This window comes from Dromiciops gliroides, chromosome 1, assembly GCF_019393635.1.
Source record: "Dromiciops gliroides isolate mDroGli1 chromosome 1, mDroGli1.pri, whole genome shotgun sequence".
Classification (NCBI taxonomy): Eukaryota; Metazoa; Chordata; class Mammalia; order Microbiotheria; family Microbiotheriidae; genus Dromiciops; species Dromiciops gliroides.
In genome coordinates, this window is record NC_057861.1 from 141,438,709 (window position 1) to 141,457,249 (window position 18,541).

Consider the following 18,541-nt stretch of genomic DNA (forward strand, 5'->3'; position numbering starts at 1 on the left):
TGTATGGTAACTTAAGTTGTGTGTTATTAAACATTTTTCATTCTCTTCCCTTTCTTCCCATCATAGTCTGTTCTTAGAGCCTTATTTATTCACAGTAGGGTGTGTGTAATTGGGAACAGCTCAGAACATAGCCAAAAACTAGAGCTTTTTAAGTTAAAGCAAATGAAATTGTAGTGGTAGAATTTCACATCAATGGGGATTCTGGACATTTCATCCATCACATAGTTTCCTGTTATATAAGGATGCCAGCCCTATTTCTAAACACTCTAGTAATTCCATATCCTTTTATTCCCATTAGTGATTTGTTTAGTGGCATAGATAGCAAAGGAGGTTTCCCCTTCATCTTTTCTCCTTTTAGACTGAAGCAAAAAATGTCAACATAGATGATAATAATAGTTCTCTATGTCAGGTGTTGCAAATATTCTTCCCATTTTTCTAGAAGAAAAAACAGGTTTGTAGAAACAATGACCTTTCAGGTTCCACTGTGACCAGCTGACCAATTCATATATTTCCAGATATATTCGGGTCTCTGCTTCCTGATAAATTCTGTGTTTCAGAACACCGTAGTTTATAAGAAAGTAAATTTAGAGCTGGAAATCACCTTTGAAATCATATAATAGAAACACTTCATTTTATAGTTAAGGTTGTGACTATGACTTGCCAAAGATCATACAGACAGGCAGAGAAAGTACTGTATCTCACAGTTCTGCAGAAGTGTTCCAGAAATAGCACTAGCCTTAACTCAAGAGATACGGGCCCATGCAACTCAGCCTTTGGCCTCACCTTTGGATTTGATTAGATAATTAATGTCCAGCCTAATAATTCTGAGTCATTTTATGATTTGAACTGAAGGTATTGTAACATCTTGAGTATAATAGAGAAATAAGCAATTAGGAAAGTTTCTCAGGGATTGTGACCATGCTTTTTATCAGAAGATTACTAATTTTTGTTCATTGATATTTTTTTGTTAGAAGTTTTGGTACTAGTGTTACTATTCCTGTTACACATTACTAATGAAGTCAGTAATAGATTGGTATGGTTGTTAATTTCTCTTGGTAGTAGTTATTTATGGTGAAAATTAAAATATTTTGGACTAAAGTGAATGATAGTGCAGGATTAGAAAGACATTGGTATTGGTAGTCCAGTAATTTTAGATAGACTTCCTGGTGATGGTGGGGTGAAATCCAGGCTGTTGGACATTGGCAGAGGCACCAGATGAAGAGGTATAGCTAGTGAAAGAATGTCATGTAGAATGAATAGTTTATACTGGGAATAAGGTTTAGAAATCAACAAGTATCAGTTACATGTGCCAGGTATCATGCAAAGCAAAAGAGTACCTGCCCGCTTAGGAGCCTTAGGGTTAAACAAGGAGATAGAAGGTACACTTCTGTAGCCATGTAATGAGGCCACTTTGAAGGTCAATAGCTACTGGAGAACTCAGAAGGCTCTCTATCACCCCTCTGACTGAGTTCCTCCTCCCCATGCTTGAGCTGTGGTCACTGAGGCAGCAAGAGTTTCCAGAGACAATGCTTGGCCGGTCTCCCAGGGTCCAAAGACTCAGCTGAGCAAACCCTGCTCTGTTTAGGCCTGGGACAAGTTCTGACATGTCAAGGCTGAAAGGTTGAAAAATTACTCTTATTCTCTTAGAATTATTCTTGCAGAGACTTTATTTGATTACTTTGTGGTTTTTTGCTTTAAATACTGAGTTGTCCCAGTAATAAAGCACACACAGTTGTTCACGCATAATGTGATACTGATGTGTCAATGATTAATTGTCTCCGATCCTCAACCTCCGTCAAGGGCATTGGCCCACAACTCTGACAAATGGCTAGCAGGTAGGTGGACTAGGAAAGACCTATAGAAAGTGGTGCTTGAGCTAACTTGATGGAAACAAAAAACTCTAAGGCTGAGGTGAGGAGGGAGAACCTCCTCTTGTACCTCTCCAAATAGAAATTATGCCAGATAGGAAGCAATTTCAGCTCCACAGTCTAGGATATCAAGAATCCAGACCACACAAGAACAGAGTAAACAAATACAGCAAACAAGGATGACAAATAACAGCAGAGAGACCATTAAGAGGTGCCCAAACATCTTAAATGTACATAAGGAGACAAAGGTGAAAGAAGTCAAGTGGAAGTAATGGAGGGAGAAAGAAGCCAGAAACATGAACTAAACCGCACAACCCCCTACCTACAGGCAAATCAGTGTTTTTTGTGGGAGAAGACTTCCCAGAGAAGAGAAACTAAGCCCTGCAGCCTCCCAGAAAGGGAGACTGGAAACCTTATAGTAGATATTATCTGCAGAGATTTGATGCTTAGATAATTCATCCTGCCTCAGGAAAAGGGAAATCAGAGTTCCTTGAGGCAATTGACACCAGGAAGACAGCCCAGGGAAGAAATTTTGAGGCAAATGGGGAGTGGGACGGGAGGGGGAGAATGGCCAAAGAGCCCAAATGACCAAAGGTCAGTAATGAATCAGGGACAGAGGAAGCTGGCTAATATCTTCTCTATAACTTGCAGGAATTGGTATTTTTCTATTTTTATACTCCACCATCTTGGCTCAACAGGCTGGAGGCAAGTTCTACAAGGCAATAACAGAAACCGTTTAGAAGCGAGAACCCAAAATAGGTACCTCAAAGATAAAGATACACATACACACACACACACACACACACACACACACACACACACCACCACTTAATGCTGTGCCAGCTAAGAGTTTTTTACAAATATTATCTTATTTGATCCTCAAACAACCCTGCAATGTAGGTGCTGTTATTATCTCCAATTTTGAGTTTAGGAAACTGAGGCAAACAGAGGTTAAGTGATTGGCTGGGGGTCATACAACTGGTGTCTCAGGCTGGATTTGAACTCAGGTCTTCCTTACTTCAGGCCCAACACTTTATTGCACCACAAGTTTAAGGACAACAAACCAAAAAGTAAAAGTCTAGAAGAGACAGAAAGGTAAGATAAATAATGAAGAGAGCGAGGAAAATAAATTTTTTAAATTAATGAAGAAAAAGGGGGAAAAAGTATTTGCTGGATAAAAGTAAGCAAGAAAGAGGAACTAATAGGCAAAACTCCAAAGCCAGGGAAAGGGGTAACAAATTGGGGGGAGAAGAAGGGGATGGGGAGTAAGTCATGGGAATAGGACCATTTTTAAAGAGAGCTAAAATAACTGAAGAGGTATTGTACCCTGATTCTCACAAAACATTAACTGAGCTACAAGAATACATAGACTAACACAATACTGGCAGATTTCAATGTCCCTCTCAGTTTTGAATAAATGCAACCAAAAGAAAAAAGGGAAAATATAGAACTGAAAAATTGCTAGGGAAACTGTTAAAAGGCTTATAGTGTCTGTTAAATGAAACTGAAATTAATATATGTATTTCTTCTCAACACTAAGTGGGACTTTTACATAGTTTGACCATGTATTAAGGTATGGAGATTTTGCAAACAAATGTTAAAAGATTAAAATAGTAAATGCATCCTTAACAGACCATAATGAAATACAAATAGTAATCAGTTTAGGGACCACAATCAGAAGACATGGATTCAAATGGAGACTTAATGCAATCCAGGTCGGTTGTTTTTGCTATTAGATACCTTTGCATTTTCTTTTCTCTTTTTCAGTCCCTTTACTTTGTTTACTTTTATTTTTTTTCATGTCTCATGGAATCATTAGCTTCTATTTGGTCATTTCTAATTTTAAGGGAGTTATATTCTAGGGTAAGGTATTGTACCTCTTGTTAAACTGTTAATTTAGTTCCTTTTTCATATCTTACCATCATAGCTCATTTCTTTGTCCATTTTTGCCCTCTACATTTCTCATTTGCTTTTTTGTTTGTCATTTGCGAGGCAATTGGGGTTAAGTGACTTGCCCAGGGTCACACAGCTAGTAAGTGATAAGTGTCTGAGGTCGGATTTGAACTCAGGTCCTCCTGACTCCAGGGCCGGTGCTCTATCCACTGTGCCACCTAGCTGCCCCTGGGCCAGTTGTTTTTTGAAAGTGTTACTGCTAGCTGGGTTCTTGAAAACATCCCTCTTTCAAAGAATTACTCACCCACACAATCCAATCAGAATTTAAGTAAAGGTTTTTATTATTTGGCACTCAGAGGCATGGCTGGGAGAAGTCTAACTTCAACTCCCAGGGAGGTACAGATTTATGGCACGTTCCTTAATCAGACAGCACATACAGGTATGGCTGGGAGAAGAAGCTTAACTTCAACTCCTGGAGAGGTTTAATCAGATAGTCATAGAGATATGGCTGGGAGAAGAAGCCTGACTTCAACTCCCCAAACAAAGAAGATGACAATGTTATACAGGCGAGAAGGGGGCGGGGGGAGAGGCCTAAGACTGAAAAGTTACAGCAGTTTGAAAATGATGGTGTCAGCTATTTGGATATATGAATAATAAAAATTCCACATTTCTAACTTGAGATTGTCGTCATTGTCTGGTCCTAATCACATAGCAAACATGAATGACTCCCAACTAAGCTCATGTTGTAAATTCAAGGCATCCAGCTTTCTGGGTGTCCCTGACATGTCTACTTTATTATCTGTTTGACCAACCACTACCTGGTTAAACCACTACTTTGCTTCTCCAAGGAAAGAGTAATCTTTAACTGATCCCAGCAAGCTGATCAACCGTTTTTCTCCTTGGCCATAGTGTCTCCCTCAGGGCCAGAGCATCCCTAACTGGACTCAGGCCTACCTGGCTGCTACTACAAAAGTAAATACCTTACATCTACAAGCACAACCTTATGTATTCTTCTATTTAGAAAAAAATATTTGATTTTGTTCTAATATGCTTCGCCTCTTGAAGTCATTGGAATGTTGTTGTTCCATTCCCTGCCCCATTGTGTTTTTTTTCATGGAGTTCATTACTTAGGTAAAGTTTTCCCTCTTCTATTCTGTTATTTATTCTCCCATTTTCCCCATCCTGAGCTCTAATTTCAATGATCTCTTGCTTCATTTATTAAAGACATTCTTGCAGTTGTGGCCAACCTGTTTCCCCCCCTTTGCCTCAGTTTACACTTGCTACAGCCAACAGCTCTTTTCATCATAGATCCCCTTGAGTTTCTCTTCATACACAATTTTTCTATATTATATTTGTTATTTTCTTTGTTGACTGCCATGGCTTCTTTTTCAGTGCTTTCAGTCTTCAGGTCCATTTTCTGCAGCTTGTACTGACTTTCCTCATGCAGATTATCTCCCGGCCTCTTTTGGATTCTGACTTTTTGTTCAGGTATTGCCTGATGGATGGAACTTACTTCTGTTATTTTTCTGGGTTATATGAGGGAGAGCTGGGTTCCTCTACCCTTTTTACCTCTCCCTCTCTTTATGTCTCTATCTTAACTGTATATGAGATGAAATCAGCAAGTGGGCCGGCCAACTTCAGTTGCATCACCTGGCTCCTGGGGTCAGTGAGTCTCTTTAAAGAAAATTCCTAATTCACTTGTTCCCACTCTTTACTCTCACAAAGCCATTTTGTAATATTGCAGTTTGGTCTCCTGAGTGGTCCAACTAGAGGTAGTTGGGTTCTGGAGAACTAATTCTTGATGACTGAACAGAATTTTAGAATTTAGGAAAAGGAAGAGAATTTACACATTATCCAACTCATTTCATCAAAGACAAAACCTTGAGAGGTCAAGTGACTTGCTGAAAATTCCAGATATTGGTAAAGCCTTACAAAAGGTAGTTAAATGTGTTCTTGTAGGGGTGGCTCAGTGGATAAAACACTGGCCCTGGATTCAAGAGGACCTGAGTTCAAAATCGGACTCAGACACTTGATACTTACTAGCTGTGTGACCCTGGGCAAGTCAATTAACCCTCATTGCCTAGCAAAAAAACAACAACAAAAAAATGTTCTTGTAAACTCTGCTCAAATACTATTTTTTTTAAAATCAATGTTGCGTTTTGGTTTTTTAAAAAATAGTGATAATAAAATATTTTAAAAGCTTAATTAAAGACTTGTTTCTAGAGGCTAAACAGCATTGGTCCTGAGTTTAATTCTATTAAACATCTATTAAGCGCCTATTGTGTTGCTATGGCCTTTGTGTCCTAAACTCCTTGAAAAGACAATAGGTACAATAGATGTCTCCACTCTCTCCCCCTTCACTCTTTTTTGTTTTTTGGGTTTTTTTGCAAGGCAATGAGGGTTAAGTGACTTGCCCAGGGTCACACAGCTAGTGTCAAGTGTCTGAGGCTAGATTTGAACTCAGGTCCTCCTGAATCCAAGGCCAGCGCTTTATGACTGCGCCACCTAGCTGCTCCTTCCTCACTCTTTTCTTAATCCCTTACAAGTGTGATGATTGAAATCTAATGTGTGTGTCCTTACCTGCCCCCCAGTGTGGGAGGAAACTAGTTAGGGTCTACTTATAAATTCAGCAACAGTTTAGGCTTTTAAGCATTTATTAAAGTATATTAGAAGTTAGGAGAGACAGAGAGAGAGAGAGAGAGAGAGAGAGAGAGAGAGAGAGAGAGAGAGAGAGAGAGAGAGAGAGAGAGAAACAGCTCCTTCATCTACCTGCCCATGCTTCCAAAGAGACTGAATCCCACCAGAAACCCCTGTCGAACAGGAAGAGGGGTGGTCTCCACATGGCTCCAAGCTAATTGGCTGGTAGCATTCAAGTCCATTGACATGACTTAAAGGCAGTCCATGAACTTCCGGGACACCAAGATGACCTTAGAAACCTCAGAAAGGTCATCTCATGCTTTCTTGGCAGGACCCCTGGTTCTCACCCAACCTGGCTTCCCCCTTCATCATTCCACCAAAACAGCACTCTCCAAAGTTATTATCTTTTAATTGCCAAATCCAATGGCCTTTTCTCATTCCTCATTCTCCTTGATCTCTTCAGCCTTTGACACTGTTGAACACCTTCTCTTCCTTGATTCTCTTCTCTCTTGGTTTTCAGGACACCACTCTCTCCTGGTTCTTCTACCTATCAGACTGCTCTATCTCAGTATCCTTTAGTGGATCCTCATACAGATCATGTCCTTCAACAGGAGCTGTCCACTGGGCTCTGTTTTGGACCCTTTTCTCTCCTTATACTACTTGACTTGGAGATCTCATCAGCTCCCATCTCTATGCTGATGACTCTCAAATCTACCTATCTGATGACCTCCAGTCTTGAATCTCAACTGCCTGTCAGACATCTTGACGTGGATGTCCAGAAGACACCTTAAACTCACTATATCTAAAACCAAATTCATCATCCTTCTCCCTAAACCCTCCCTCCCTCCTAACTTCCCTGTTATCGTATAGGGCAGTATCATCTTCCTAGTTCCTCAGGCTCACAACCTAGGAGTTATCCTGGATTCCTCACTATTGCACACCCTCCAAAATCAATCTGTTGTAAGGCCTGTCCAATTCGCCTTTGCAGGCCCTCATCGTCTCACACCTGGATTATTGCAATAGCCAGCTGGTGGGGTCTACCTGCCTCATCACTCCCCATTCTAATCCATCCTCCATATAACCACCAAAGTGATTTTCCAAAAACTTAGGTTGAACCATGTTCCTCTCCAATCAATGAACTGTAATGACTTCCTATTGCCTTCAGGATCAAATACAAAATCTTCTGCTTGGCATTCAAAGTCCTTTGTAACCTATCCCCTTCTACTTCTCCAGTCTTCTTATACCCTACTTAGTGCTACATGTTCATTTATCCAGCGACACTGGCTTCCTGCCTATTCCATGAATAAGACACTCTACTACCTCTTGGCTCCAGGCATTTTCTTTGGCTGCCTCCATCCATTTTTGTCCTCACCTACTGACTTCCTTGACTTCTTTTAAGTCCTGACTAAAATGAAATCTTCTCCAGGAAACCTTTCCCAACCCTCCTTAATTCTAATGCCTTCCTCTCTTAATTAGTTCCTATTTATCTTGTACATAGCTTGTAAATTTATTCGCTTGTTGCTGCTTCCATTAGATTGCAAGGCAGTGTCTTTTGCTTCTTTTTGTATTCCCAGAACTTAACATAGTATCTGGAACAGAGTAGGCACTTAATACATTTTTTTTTTTTGCTTTTTTTTTCCCCCAGTAAATACTCCTTTTATTTAAAGTTTTGAGTTCCAAATGTTATCCTTCCCTCCTTCCCCTCCCCCATCCCTGAGGGGCTAAACAGATATAGGTTATATATGTGCAATTGTTCAAAACATTGCCATATTAGTAATTTTGTATAAGAAAACGAATAAAAGAAAAAATTAAAGTGTAAAATAGCATGTTTCAGTTGGTGTTCTATCAATATCAGTTTTCTTTGGAGGTGGATAGTATGCTTCATCATGAGTCCTTTGGGATTGTCTTGGATCATTGCATTGTTGAGAATAGTTAAGTATTTCACTGTTCTTCATCAAACAATATTGCTTTAAAAAAAATCACTGAAGGAGGGACAGAATTTGGAATTCAAAACATTAAATATTTAAAAAAAAACCACCATGGAGTTGGGCCAACGTGGTAGCCCAGGTGAGAGATGATAAGGGCCTGTGGCTGGACAAATGGAGAGAAGGGGAAATACGTAAGAGATGTTGTGGAGGTTAAGAGCTTGGTTACTAGAAGTGCAGTGGTGCCCCCAACAGAAAGATAGGGAGGTTCAGGAAAGGGGAAGGTTTGTGGGAAAAGAAAGTGAGTTCTGTTTTGGATGTGCTGAGTTTGAGATGTCTATAGGACATCCAGTTGGAGAGGTGAGGCTAGCTCAGAGGAGAGATTTAGATCTGCAAATAACGTGCAAGATGCTAACTGAACACACAGGAACTGATGAGGTCACTACGGCGGACAGTGTAGAGCAAAAAGAGCAGAGTGTCCAGGACAGAGATTCTGGGGCACTCATGGCTAGAGGGGGAGCTATGGATGAACACGAAGCAAAGGAGACCGAGACATTGGTTTAGAGTTGCTTAGTTGTTGTTTCCTAGCCCAATGAAATATTGGTAAGACATCTATTATAATAAGTATTCATTAATGCTTTTCTCCAATGAAGATCATCAAAATACTTCAGAAATATGGATATAATTACAATCAAATGAGTTATTCTGGTCTGTCCCAAACACCAGCTATCATGGTATGTTTGAGGTATGAAATGCCTTAATGTTTGTAATCTACATTTCACATATATCGAGTCACCAAATCATCTAGGAATACTTTATTTTAAACAATCTTATATTACAATTTATGGAAGCAATTTGCAAAATGAGCAATATTAAATTGTGTGCCATGAAATATTGAGCAATGAATACATATTTACATCTTTTTAATAGTTACCCTTCAGGTCAAATGACAAAATCGTCACATTGCAAGACATGTTATTTTCATAAATGGATGGACCATTTCACATTCAGCACAAGTTATTCAGATTTGAAGTTTAATATTTCTTTGAAAAAACTCCATATACAATCTTGGTTTTCAGAAACAGCTGTGTTCATGTTCTCGAAAAGTCCAGCAAAATGTGGTATTTAGATAAAGATTTCAGTCTGCACTTTCATGGTATCTCCTAGTTGTAGGTAAAAAGTTACAACCTTCTAAGTTTGGGAGAAATCACCAAACATTTAATATTATATAGCCTATACCACAGGCTACCAAATTTCAAGTCTAAGATAACTGGAGCCACATTTTTCAACAAAAGCTATTCAGAAATGAAAATGGGTAAAAAAAATCAACTGAAATCTATCTGCTTGGAATGTTTTTATACTTTCCTTCTTGCCTTCTCAGCTGAAGGGCCTCTCTGGATTTAGGTCATTTGGAGAATTAATGACGGGTCTTCTAACTCCTCGACCTCGACATGGAATTAGAAATCCCTCCATTAATTCCTTTGGCAGGGGATCTACAGAGGGAGTTCCAGGTCTCAATATGTGGTTTATGGTGACAAAGAAGCCTACCTGAACCCTGTTGATTTGTAAAACCATTGTTTCTTCCAACAAAGATTAACAGTTCATCTATCTGGGCAAAGTTGAGGCTTTTCAGATGAAGGGAAAAAATGGTCATGACAACCATACATAGATACTTAAAACACCAACACTGCAAGGTTCCAGCTTATTTTCCAAAACACACAGGGTCACTAACCAACTAAAATGCCCTACAAAGCTTCAATTAAACGAGGCCATTTTGAAGTCAGGGAGGTGCTAAATAGCAGCTGTCACCAAAGGAGCCACATCAACTGGTTCAAATTCAGTGGATGACACACGACTAAGCCCTGAACAGCTTATTAGAACACTTGGCACTTGTGTGCTGCTTCATTGAAGTGGGCTAAATAGCTCCACAAATCATTCTGACCCTGCTTGGACAGACAGGGGCATTGAGGCATGGACAGGTTACGGGACTGGCTCATGGGCTTATTGTTAGCTCAGCAATATTGGAGCTGGGAATGGAGTGCTGAGCTACTGGCTCTCCAGTCTGACCACATTCTGTCTTTGAAGGAATAGTTATAAATCTTGAATTACTATGGAAACTTTTGCAAATGGAGTTATAGGGCAGAAATAATAATGTTTGATGACAACACTGCTGTGTGCGGGATTCCTGTTGTCATCTCCTTTAAGGAAAGTGGGCCCTCAGTCTAAAGTTGTTACTTCTGTTGTTGCTAATAGCATTGTGGTGTGTATGTGTGCGCGCATGTGTGCATGCATGCACATGCATGCACGCATACCACAAACAGGACATTGCCCATGGGGGACCAGGGGAAGGGCAGGGGGAGCAGAACCAGGTTTAAGGGTCTTCTTGAAGTGATTTCAGAAGAGTGTCCAGGATGACTGGGGCTACCATTAACATCCTGGTTCCATCTTTTAAAAAAAAAAATGATCACTGTGTAACTAGGTATCTTCCCCTCCATCACATCAGGACTCAGGGAAAGCCCTTCCGCAGGGCTTTGTTCTTCACCAGAACAAACTTGCTAATAAAGACGTGAGCAAAACTTGGATCCACCAGATAATGGTAGGTTTTCACTGTGGAAGGAAGGGGCTCCACAGCTACCACAGGACACTGCGTCTGCATGGAGGAAGAGGTTGGGACAAGGTGGCATGATGTCTTTGTGATGTAGTCCACAAGTCTGTTGTACTGCTGTTCAGACAGCCTTTCTCTGGCACCATCCACCTAGAATAAAACATAGTCATTAGTGCCCATGAGCCTCCTACTAGGGGCTGCTGCATTGTTCTAAGGCCTCTTTGCCACTTGTCCGAAGCAGGGAGAAGTTTTCCTGAGGCAGGGTCACGGTGGCACCCTCCCCATTAGAAGAGGGAAAGCTCTGAGTTGGGAACAGTCGTCAGTCTCAGTGGGAGCAGCTGAAGTTGCATAAGGCTTCTCATGTTTGCATCTGACAGTTTGCTCACATTTTCCTCATTAACTGTATTAAAACATCTGCTGCTGCTTTCACCAGCGAGCCCAAGAGCCCAAGGACAATGGAGAAAGACGTCTTCACTCTGCTTACTTCATTCAAGATTGATTGGTCTTATTAACTCAATACTCAGCTTGTACAGAACTATTCTAGTCTGACAGAAGATGCAGGGAAATCTCAACCATTTTCAAAACAGTGGCTTTGGACAGAAACTTTAAAAATAAATACCCCACTCTAACAACATTTTCTGTTTTTATAAATATTAGTCTTTAAAGCCAGAAAAAATAGTAATACTGGGCAGAGCAAGAGGAAATTTTTATGGAAAAAAAAAGGAGGGGAATGCAAAGCACATTTACGGTTCATAAAAGTCTGGCCCATCTTCAAAGAAGCTCAAGTTGAGGAGCCATGATGCTACCTGGGCTGATTCTATTCGATTTTCTGGGAAGATAAACTTGGGCCATAAATGATTTTCCCCACCCTAACACAATGGGCATAGTTTGTAGAGCAGTGGCCTGGGAGGCTTCCAGTTTAGATCACCAGGGTCATTATCTATGTTCACATGACTCTAAATATGGAGGATCCAGCTAGCCAAGTGATGATGAAGATGGCCTTGTAGCTTGTTAAAAACAAACAAAACAAAATACTTTGCCCAGTGGAACTCAGGTATATTTTATAGAAGTGCAAAGCAGCAAAGAAAAAAAATGACCCATGCTAGAGGTGCTTAGACTTTGCAGAAAGGTGAAAGGGGGAGGGAGATTCCAAAGGACTAAAGACAAGACCACATTACATACTAGATGACATTACTAAGGACCTTAGTGATTGAGATACAATTCCTGTCCCTTGCATCTTTAGATCTGGTGTAAAACAATGACGGCACAAGAAGGCCTCCACCAAGTCTAACAGAGGAGAGCTGTTGCTCATCACATGAAATGGGGTCGGCCTTCAGCTGGGGAGTGCAGCAGGGTGGACTCCGGGCTTAATTGCTTCTCCCGAACAGCAGCACAGGAAAACCCCATGTTGTGAAAGGAACCAAGCCAATGAATAAACTGCCCCTCCTGACTCATTCGGAGTCTTTCGCAAGAGATATCAGCAGTGTGCCAGGCACATTAAGCAATTATTACCCTAAAAATGGCACCTCTGACCAAGAAAAGCCAGGGCTGCTTTGAAAAAAATCTTTTTTCATATTTGAATATGCTAGATGATGTCATCTGCAAATTAATTCCTTCCAAAATCCAAGGAAGGCTGGTTTTTCAGCCTCTAAGTAAAAAGGAATAGAGCAGAGGAAGCCACTTTGAACAGGTCTGAGATGAAAGTTCTTGTTTTCGTGGAAGCACAGTGCATGGCGAGCTCTAGTCTGACCCGTTGGTGTGGGGGCTGAGACAGCTGCTGCTAAGTACAAGGCAGGGAGGAGGGAAGTACAGAAGCAAGATGGCAGGAGACTGCCGCCTTCGGCCTTCGGCTCCGACAGAAAAAGGAGCACTTGACTCTGCTGCTTAGGATCTCTCTCCACAGGGGAAAGAGGGTGAGGTGTGGATGTGGGTTCTTAAGTGAGGGAAGATGGAGGCGGAAAGAAGAGAAGTCAGAAAATGAGGTGACTGGAGGTGGGTGAGCCGACCACACCTCCATCTCTTTCTGTGTCAGGCCAGGGCAGAGTCCGATTTTGCAGTCAGGCCTCCATCTGCACATAGATCGGGAGATCCTCCCATGGCCCTCCTTCGGGTGGTTAGGACCCTGCCTCTCTGATTGCTCCTCCAGCTCCTTGGCTGGGGCCTCCTCCACCTCCCAACCCCTTGTGCACAGGTGTCGCTCAAGGCTCCATTCTGGTCCTAAAAGACTTTGTTCTACATTTTCTCTCTTGGTTTTCTTACCAACTCCAAGGGATTCAACTATCTTAAACTCCAGGCCAATAACCCCTGATCTTATTTCCCTTCAGTCCTGTCCTATATCAATAACTGCTCACTGGACAAGGTGACCTCAAGATATTTCTGGTTCCAGAAAGACTCTCTACTGGATGTGGACATTCCTTTCATACTCCACATGTAGAAAGCCTAGCTCACCCTCTCTCCTCCAAAACTTTTCCCCCCTTTCTCACCCTCACATCTGATGGGTGCCAAGTTTTGTTGATTTACATCTACAGCTTCTCTCCACTGGCTTCTCCTTCCCACTCACAAAGCCACCAAGCACTCTTAATTCAGGCACTCATCCCCTCTGTCTGCCTCCAGTTTCTCTTCTTTCCCATCCACCCTTGATGGTCTATTTCTGAAGATCTGATCATGCCACCCCATGCTTAAGAAGCATCACTGGCTCCTTCACCATGCAGATTAAGATGTAAATCACTTGGTTTAGAATTTAAAGCCCTCTACGAGCCAGCGGAGTCTCAGTCTATAGTCTCAGGCTTGCTTGGATGTTGCTGTGTTTTGTGAACTAGCTAATTCAGTTATAGATGCCCAGAGGATGCACAGCACTGAGCTAAACGCTTTGGGAAGATGAAGTGAGCAGTGACCTAAAGCCCCAACCCCAGGACAGGCCTCAAGTGCTTCGGACCTTCTCTTTTCACAGCTTTGCCCTGTGGGTGAACAAGAGCCAGTTTCCAGAAAGCTCTTTCTGCTCATCTCCTGTATTTAAGCCTTTTCAGAGGCCGGCCCCATGCCTGGAACGTTCTAAATTCCTAGCTTCCTTCAAGGTTTAGCTCAAGCACTGTCTCCTCTACAATACTCCCCCCTCCTCTATTCCCCGCTCCGTTCCTCCTCTTCTCCTTCCCCTCCTCCTCCTCCCCCACCTCCTTTCAGTGGCTAGTACTCTTTCCATGCCTAGCAATTACGTCGTTTATATTTATATTTTCCACGTATATATTGTTTCCCCACAGTAGAACGCATCTCTTTGAGGATAGGGGCTACCTGGATCTGTCTTTGTATCCCCAGGACCCAGTTTAGTGCCTGCATGCAGTAGGAGCCTAGTAAATGCTTGCTGCATAAGCAGATGAACCAGTGAAGGGCCAGAGAGTAGAGTGAGAGCACTGAGTTTTAGCCTCCTCATATCACAGATGAGGAAGGAGCCCCAGGGAAGGGAGGGGCCTTGCCTCGTGGTCAAGGTAAGATTCGAAGTGGGGCCCTTGGATTCCAGTCTCCACCACCACACCAAGTCAAGGGTTTCTTAAGGTAGGCCATGCCGAGTGATGCTGAGCGCTCCACTTGGCGACCTCCAGGGCCGGTAGCCTGTCATTTCCTTTGACCCTCAAAGATCCAGACCCTTCTTTAATCGGATTCCCCTCCAGTAAAGGTGACTTTCTAAGTTCCTACCCCATCTAGGAAAGGAGAAAGGGGAAGACCTGACTTGAGGAGTGTGGTGACCACTCAGTCAGTGTCAAATGATGAATCGCCAGTCAGTCCCAACAGCCTGAGTGCAGTATTTCTCAAACAAATGAGAAGAACAGTCACAATTACCCAGCAAGTCCTCTGGGACTTCTCATTAAGCACTAAGGGGAGTCACTTGAAGACAATGTTATTTCCTCCTGCCAAGCCCTGAAGCCAGTGAGCACTACTTTATTGTCAACTGCATCTAATGGTTTTGGCAGATCGAATAAAGTCAGCTTGGACATATGACCTCTGTTTATCCCCAGAAAGTCATCAACTCCAAACAGCAATGTGGTCTTGATGCCAAGCCACGGTTTAAAGCCCGACTGATTGTGATCCAGGAAACTAAAGAAATCTCCAAGTTGCTGTCATTGGCTTACTTCCATCTCCTCAGATAACTTTACCCCAAACAGCGGTATGAGAGAAGCAGTCTTTAGTGCTAGCAGTGTTATCAAATGATTTCTCAGAGCCACTGTGACTTAGGAAAGCAGGTACCAGCTTGCTATCATTAGCCACCTATTTTTGGCTGCGTAAGAAACTCGTTTGAAGTTGGGCTCAAAGGATGCCTCGTCAATGCCCTCTAAACAGAGTGCAAGTTCAGCAGAGAGCAACTTTCCAGGGGAGGCCCTTGTTCACTCCAGGACAAAGAAGAGCCCAGGAGAGCCTGTCCTCAGAGGGTTGCTATTTACCTCATCTTCCCAAAGCACTTGGTGCCACGCATCCCATGGGCATCCAATAACTATTACCTAATGATGGTCAGACAGACAAAAAGTGATGCAGAAAGAGCACAAAGAGGCAGTCTAGAAAGGAAACAGTCCCTGGCGTTTATGTTTCTGAGGAAGAATCCTGTTGGCTTGACTGCTTCATCCTGTGTTCTACTGAACTCTGGATGTCAGCGCCACAGTTTGCTCTGGTTTTATGTGCACACTTTTTCACCCATGCGTGCCCTGACACTGGTCCACACGTAACTCACATGGGAAAGAGGGGAGAAGCACATGCTTTACTCCAGACCACCTACAAGCACCAGAGACTTCTTGTGCATGGCATGGGGGGCCCCAGCCACGTTATTCAGAGGGAGATCATCCTGGAGAGAATCTGGACGCTGAGGCCCAGAAAAGTGAAGGGATTTGTTGGAGGTTCTGCACCTGTAGGTGGTGAGGGTGGGGTTTGGCCTTGGGCCCTCTCCCTCCAGACCAGCCCCTGCCATGGGTAAGGGAAGAGACAGAGGGCAGGGGAAACTCCTTGTGTGGAGCTGCAGCTGTTAGCAGTGCACAGAGCCTTCTGGAGAGCCAACTTTCTGCCATCATGTCTTTCATTTTTACAGGTGTCTTGGTGGTGGCAGATGGCTCTGGCTGTCCCCTGCCATAGCTCCAACCCTGCCCGTTTGAGCACAGGCAAGTGCAGACCCAGTGCTGCCTGCTTCCAGCCGGGTGGGGACCCAGGCTTTGAACCTACTCTTTGCCTGTCACTGGGCTTGGGGTATGGAGGTGGTAGGAGGGCACCCGGGGTGGGCCCTTCCTGAGGCTTTGGCCACCATCTTCCCTCTTCTCAGCTCATGTGCAGAGGAGGGCCGAGGAGGAAAGGAAGGGGACTTGTCTAGGTTACAGGAATCAGGCCTGAGGACAAAGCTCACCTCCACATCACAGGTCACTCGGGGCTGCCGGAGCTGCACCTTCAGCAGGTTTCTCTGCTTACCATCCTGGACACAGTCAACCTCGGTGATGGGAAAGGCCTGCTGCTGTGTGTCCTCACTCACGCTGACGACAAAGAGCACTTCTGATGTTAAAAGCAAGCATCCTTCATGTTCCTGGCCCGAGCCACTCACGAGAACGACGTCCAAGGCCATGTGGACTTCTGGCCTGCCCAGTGACTGCAGCATTTTCCTGTTTAAAAAGGATGAAAACGATTTTTGAAGCACAAGACTGTAAAAGAAAATTACTTAGGCTTTCAGGACTCCACCTCACTCTCCTCTTGGAAATGGCCACTCCATGATGAATGCCGATTCCTGCCGGCTTGAGCCCCCTGCTGTGAAGCTCATGAGCACAGGGTGATCTGTCAGACTGACTTCTCCTGGGCCCAGATTCCTGCCTTCTGTGGTCAGTAATTTTCTCTTCTCACTGGAAAAATACCCCTTGGGAAGTTGGTTTTGATCCTGGTTCAAGGGGAAGGGCTGTCTTCTGGACCAGGAATATTCTTTTCTTCACCAAATGGGTAAAGGGACAGATTAGCTTTATGGCCTGAGTCTGCAGAGGCAGTGTCTCTTTCCCTGGTCCAGTGGAAGACCTCTGTGTTTCAGATGCCTGAGAACCCTGCTCTCCCCTGCTCTCCCCTGCTGTCCAGGAGAGGCGGCCTGTTAGTCACATGGCAAGCCAGCACCCATTACTAAACGATGTGAATGTAAAAATGAGCAAGTGTCTAAATCATTTTACCAGACGTATTTGACATGGCTGTTTGGAGCCTGGTCAGCGTGCTGATCTCTTGGATAATAGCGCTGCTGGGGAAGCTGAGAAAGTCCAGCTCCGTGTAAAATACCTGTGATGAGAGAAAGGAGAGAATCAGACTGGTTGTTTTGTGGAAAACAGTTCCATGTTACAGTGATGTCATCTGTTTAGAGCAGGTCATAAAAGAGTACAGATCCAAAATGATGTCACATCTGGGGAGGCGAGGGTATAGATAATCCATTAAACATTACAATGCACTTAACCCTCATGATCTTGCATTAGCTACAAACTAAAATATGAATGTCCTAAAATCCAGGCACATCCTAGCAATTAGAGGAAGGACAATACTCTTGAGGGCGATCATTCCTGAAGAGAGTCATACACATCATTTACAATTTATGTACAAACGTCAAGACTGTTAACTTTCTCGCTTAATATCAAAATACTTCCATATCTGTGTCATGGTTGGTAAAATAATAATAAAAACACACAACACACACAGTTTGCCTAGATACTGGATTTAAATGCTGGGTTACTTAATCCAGCTGTTAAACATGGCTCCATATACGTTTATGAGACCACTTGGGGCATCTGGTTTCTCTGGAGCTCTTCTTAGTGCCAGAACTGAATGAAGGCTACAAGAAGTAGCTCCACAGGTCTCCAAATAAGCTTTTCAGGACTGAAGATGGTACAGCATGTGTGCTTTCTGATGGCTTGTAAATGTTTATAAATGAGGCTTAGTCATTAGTCTGAGAGTTAGTGGTTTGTAAAAACTTCAGTGCCATAATAAAAGTTTTACAAGAATGATGGAAGCCCAGAGAGGCCATGTGACACTCCCAGAGATGCTCGTCTGTAAGGTAGGCTGGAGAAATGCACAGCGAGGTACAGAACCGTCCAAACCAAGGCGGCTGATGAAGCGCCACCGCAGCAGGATTTGGGGAGCCCTCCCTACTGAAAGGAGAGATGCTTTTACTAAAGCATGAGCACATGAAAACAGTTTGACTTTGAATGTCTATGCCACTGATAATTCTTAAGAACAGTGTTCTAGTTGTGAGTCTTACAGAGTTTTGTCTGTTGCTGCGTGAGTGAAAATGTCATTTACAGATGGAGAGAATGAAAGAATGAGGAGAGGGAGGGAGTGGAGGAGGAAGAAGGGAGGGGGATGCCTAGAAGAGACCATATGTTGATTTCTGTGTGGTCGCCCCCAAAGGATTCCCTCAAGAGACATAATTCCAATTCCGAGAGTTCATCTAACTGTTGTTGCACATTCGTTTCTTGCTCATCACATATCACGGAGATGTATTTTTCTGTGTGACTAGCTTGAGTCAGATTGACCTGAGATACATGATGAGTTGTAGTGAAATGGGTCCTGATAAAGTCTGCAGGGTATATCTAGCTGAAGGAGCAGCAGACCAGAAGGAGAAGATT

The 18,541-nt window shown here is 43.1% G+C and overlaps 1 protein-coding gene across 1 annotated transcript in view; it reads right to left on the minus strand.

Moving 5' to 3' along the window:
• Positions 1-9,132: 9,132 nt before the first annotated feature.
• Positions 9,133-18,541, minus strand: part of VPS13B (vacuolar protein sorting 13 homolog B) — a 996,174-nt gene continuing 986,765 nt past the window's right edge. The window contains exons 60-62 of the mRNA XM_043982862.1: positions 17,102-17,204; positions 16,306-16,555; positions 9,133-11,078 (exon numbers count right to left, since the gene is read on the minus strand). Of these exons, the coding sequence (XP_043838797.1) occupies positions 10,830-11,078; positions 16,306-16,555; positions 17,102-17,204 (602 nt within the window). The 3' untranslated portion in view covers positions 9,133-10,829. The remainder of the gene's footprint in view (positions 11,079-16,305; positions 16,556-17,101; positions 17,205-18,541) is intronic.